Source organism: Crocodylus porosus, unplaced genomic scaffold (genome assembly GCF_001723895.1).
Source record: "Crocodylus porosus isolate Cpor-Errol unplaced genomic scaffold, CroPor_comp1, whole genome shotgun sequence".
Taxonomy (NCBI): Eukaryota; Metazoa; Chordata; order Crocodylia; family Crocodylidae; genus Crocodylus; species Crocodylus porosus.
This window is the reverse complement of record NW_017728943.1, coordinates 76,035,388-76,039,919: the sequence shown is the minus strand read 5'-3', so window position 1 is coordinate 76,039,919 and position 4,532 is coordinate 76,035,388. Positions and strand designations below refer to the sequence as shown.

Here is a 4,532-nt window from a genome sequence, read left to right as displayed (position 1 = left end):
TTTGCAGGCTAAGTAAGCCCAGTTCCCTCAGCTTCTCATAAGTCATGTGCCCTAGCCCCCTCACCATTTTCATTGCCCTCCACTGGAGTCTCCAATTTGTCCATCTTCTTGTGGGAGGGGGGGCAAAAGTGGACACAGTACTGCCAAATACCTTGTCACAATGACATGAAGAAGGAAAGAAAGAATTTCTAGCACAAAATTAAGTAACATAAATCCTTCATATTTCAGGGCATATGGCTTTTAGGAAGAAATTTCCTTGGGGGAAAATATTAGTCTAATTGTAAGGGTCTTGTACATCCTTGCAGTGCATTTTGTGTACTGGCTACTGGACCGGTGGATCACTGGTTTGATCCAATATGGCAGTTTATGTAGTGGCATCTGGTTTGGTTTTGTCTGGTATTCCAGCCATTGCAAAATGGCTAGATCACCTAACAAAGAAACATAATATGAAGTCAGCCATTGTAATTACCTGATCCTTCCCAAAGAATTCAACACAGATGGAATGGTTATATCTTTTAAAGATATTGTTCCATGGAAACATATTGAGGGCAGGATCAGTACATTTGTACTGCCTCAGCTTAAGGTGACCCATGTTATGCGTAGAATAATGCTTAACACTAGAATAATACCCAATGCCTTTAATTATGTTTGCATCACATTTTTGCACATGCTCTTACCTTTTGGGTGACACTTTCAGCACTGGGTCTCTGCTCAAAATGGACTTTAAATGTGAAAAGGTTTCCCCCCCAGAAAAGTGAGTCTTACAAAATCTGTGTACTGCAAAAAGTGTTTCTGTATGTAAGTCTAATTCAACCAGTCAGACTTAGGTTCAGTATGTTGATGCTTCCCAGGAGACTAGGCCTCCCAGGAAACTCTTAATACAGATCTGATTTCAGGATTATTATAAACAAGCCTGTCCTCATTAGGACTCTCAACACTTGATTTCCTTGGGAATATATGGATATATTTGCAAACGGAATTAGGTTTTCTCTTTCCTCCATATTCCTGCTTTATCTCATCTTTTGATTCCCGTCTCCCAGTAACATCTTTCCTTCTCATCACTTGCTTTAACTTTTGTAATGAAGCTCTCCAGTAGGACTTCGTGGTAGGCAGGCTTTATCTTTAAAAAAACTCTTCTTGTGCTTCTCTTGTCAGGTCCATCAAGTGTTTTCGTCATCGGATTACCCAGAAGATGACCCAGACTATTGCATGTGGATGCCTCCTGCAGGTATCAAACTGTTTCTATTGGCTTTATACTCCTCAACATCCAAAAGTTATTTGCAGAATAGTCATGGTGCCTTTAAAAAAATCTTTTTTTTTGCTTTAAAAAAATTTAAAATAATCATACAGTGCATTTTTTTGAATGCAAATTAACTTTTTTCATATTGGTGCATGTGCTGCTGTTAGTCCTGCAATGAAATGCTGGCTGTTTTCTACAATGGCTTAATTTGCCCAAGCATATGGCGATACGCTGGAAAGCTACTTTTGTGTGTGTGACTTTTATTTATAATACCTTTAAGAGAGCTGCCATCTCTAGCTTGTTCAGCCCTCTGGTATGGCAAGAATCTCCATAGCAAGTCGCTGTTGACATGAGGGAAAACACTGCAATATAAACACACCCACATGAGCTTTAGTCTACTTTGTCCTGGGGTGAAACAGTGAAATCACAGTAGCAAAGGCTTCAGCCACAAATTAAATATCTAGTGTTGTATGTAGGCCTGTGCAGCCTACGCTGCCACAGCTTCGTTGCTGTTGTTGCACTTTAACCTAGTCAGCTCAGGTGTCTATAGAGGATGTAAGGATTTCTTAGGGTGATTTATCTTTTATTGGATCAACTGTGTAGTTGAGAGAGTTAGACAAGCTTTTGAAAGCAAAGACCTGCCAAAGAACATCTTGCATTCAAAACCTTGTATAAGTCTGTCACCTATTTAGTTAATCCAATAAAAGATCTCACCCTATGAAATCCTAGTCTTGCATAATTTCTGAGCCATCACAGCTACAACATCACTCTTACACTCCTATAGAGGGCTGTCATTATCCCTCAGAATGACTGTAGACAGCCCCAGAGATGCCAAGTGCCCATGCAGACTTTTTATTGTGGTCTCATTCACAGCATAGCAATCTTTGAGCTCACAGTAGTTAAATTAAGCATTTTTAGAGGGTTGTCAGCTCTCACTGAAGTCCTTTGGCAGCTATGAGTATTCAGCGGTTTTTGGCACTTCCCCCCTGCAATTTGTTCTGGATTTCCTGGCCCAAACTACTTGCACCTTAGTTAACATGTTCTGGAGAAACGAGTCTTACTCGGTTGTGAAGGTAGAAAATGACTCATGAACTGGGTCATTAATTCCAACTTGATTTGGGGGCTAGAGAAAAAAATTAACTTTCCTTCCAACTGACTTTCAAAGCATTTTTATTTAACACGCAGTAATTCTTTTAATAATGCCATGAATGTTCTGTTACTGAGCATCCATACTTTAACATGTGGATGTATCATCACATCATTAAAAATTACATACCATTAGGGTGTTATAACATCAATTGGCTTCTGAGTGAGAGGAGATGAGGAATAAAGTTTACCAAGGAGAACTCTAATGTAGCCCTAAGTGAAGTGAATTCTGCTGTAATACAAGAACTGCACTCCACTACCAAACTAATCAACCATAATAAGATTCCTGCCTCTTTTGGCCAGAAGAGTATCTGACCTGTTTGCATCTGGCCAGTTTCCTCTTTGGAAGGAGCAATTTTTTCCAGTTTGCTAATAGGAGGATTTGCTAATAGGAGGATTTTACTTGTCTGAGCTGCCATAATGGAGACATTAGAGAAACCATAGAAATGGGAAAGATTTTTGTAACCTTGCATAGATACGTTACTGCCACTGCTGTTGGTAAGTATTTTAAGCATGTGTCAAAAGGAGATTAGAGTGTGGAATCCAAGTCTCAGTTGTTATCCTCTTTCTGCCTGTCTGACAAATGCTCTCCAAGGATAAAGTTTCATTCTTTGCTATGAGTTGATCTTGAAGGGCAGTGTTGTTTGTTTTGTTTTGTTTTGTTTTTCTTTGTCAATCAGGTCAAAGTGGGGATGGGAAGACTCATCTGAATGAAAAATATGGCTATTAAGCCTCCCTCGCTCTCTAGGAAGCCAGATCCCAGAGCCACCTCGGTCAGCTTCCCCATATACTGTTGAGTGAGTGGCAAAAATGCTGTCTCTCCATTTGCTGTTCCGGATTGCAGGGCATCAACATTCACTCTGGTAGTTACCTCCTAATCACTGCTTTTGTGCTTTTGTTTTATAAAAAAAAAAAAAAAATCTTAAGACTCCCAGATCTTGCCCACAGTATTCTTTTTTCATCCCTCCCTTCTGCAGTTGGGCTGGTCTTTGCTTGATGTGAAAATGTGTAAACAAAATAGTTGTGTTTTTTCCTTTTGTATATAAAAGCAAAATCTCTACTTCATGCTTGATGAGTCCAGCCTAGTTTTATATAATAAACATGAAAACACTAAAGTTTCTGATACTTAAGAAGTCATTATGCGGGCAACTGAGACCCAGAATTCAAGGTTTTTCTCAATGAAACTTGTTCCATTTTAAGGAAAAATTAAAGCTTTTGGAACTCAAATACAGAAGACCCTCATGTGAAATTGGCAAGGAATGCCAAGAAATGAGATTAAGTAGGGTGTGGAAAAAAGCTCGGATGAAAAACTGAAAAAAATTAGGGCAGCTTATCTTTAAAGAGATTAACAAAAGAAGATATGACAAAGGAATGTAAAAAATCATTTGTTTGGAGATGGTGCATTAGGGGTTTCTCTTGTGTTATGAGATAATAAAGGACAGGAAGACATTCAATGAAATTTAATGGTGACCTAATACCACTCAAAGGAAATACTTTATAGCACTGACTATAATTCTGGATATTCTTGTTACCTGCAGATATGTCCAATCCCTCACTGAATCTTATTCAGTTCTTAGAGAAAAGAACATTCTCTAGCAACAAGATTCAGTCTAATTACATATGACGTGAAAAAGTATTGAAGGCATCTAACCCTGGCTCCAGTCGGCCTCATATCTTTACAAGGTACAGGTTATGTAGGCGTGTAACTTCTTGGACCTTTCTTTAAAGCATTTGTTGGCAACGGGGTACTAGACTTGAAAGTCTGAGCCAGCCAGGGAATTTATATGTAAAGGACCTCTATAGAAATGTTTATTATCTTTTTGTCTTGTAAACAAAGAAATAAGTATGTTACCATGACAGCTTTTCACCTTTTTTAAATTTCCATGTACATAATGCCTGGGCCTTGGGTATAGCCTCTCTGAGCCACTACTTTTTTTTCCCTGCTCAATAAGTTGGTTGTTTTGTTATCAACCCCCACCGCACCCACTTATGCTAAAGTCTGTAACCAAGTGACTTCAACCATTCACTTCATGTCCCCTTACCAGTGATTTTGCAATCATAGGTAAAAAGAGAATAGCCTCCAGATGGAGCTAGTGGAACAGATTATGGGGCATCCTCGCACTCCTCCATCTACACCAGTGGTTCC

The 4,532-nt window shown here is 39.1% G+C and overlaps 1 protein-coding gene across 1 annotated transcript in view; it reads left to right on the top strand.

The window, feature by feature from the left end:
* SLC4A1AP (solute carrier family 4 member 1 adaptor protein) overlaps window positions 1-3,494 on the top strand; it is a 25,855-nt gene extending 22,361 nt beyond the window's left edge. The window contains exons 13-14 of the mRNA XM_019549609.1: window positions 1,156-1,228; window positions 3,067-3,494. Of these exons, the coding sequence (XP_019405154.1) occupies window positions 1,156-1,228; window positions 3,067-3,116 (123 nt within the window). The 3' untranslated portion in view covers window positions 3,117-3,494. The remainder of the gene's footprint in view (window positions 1-1,155; window positions 1,229-3,066) is intronic.
* Window positions 3,495-4,532: the final 1,038 nt, after the last annotated feature.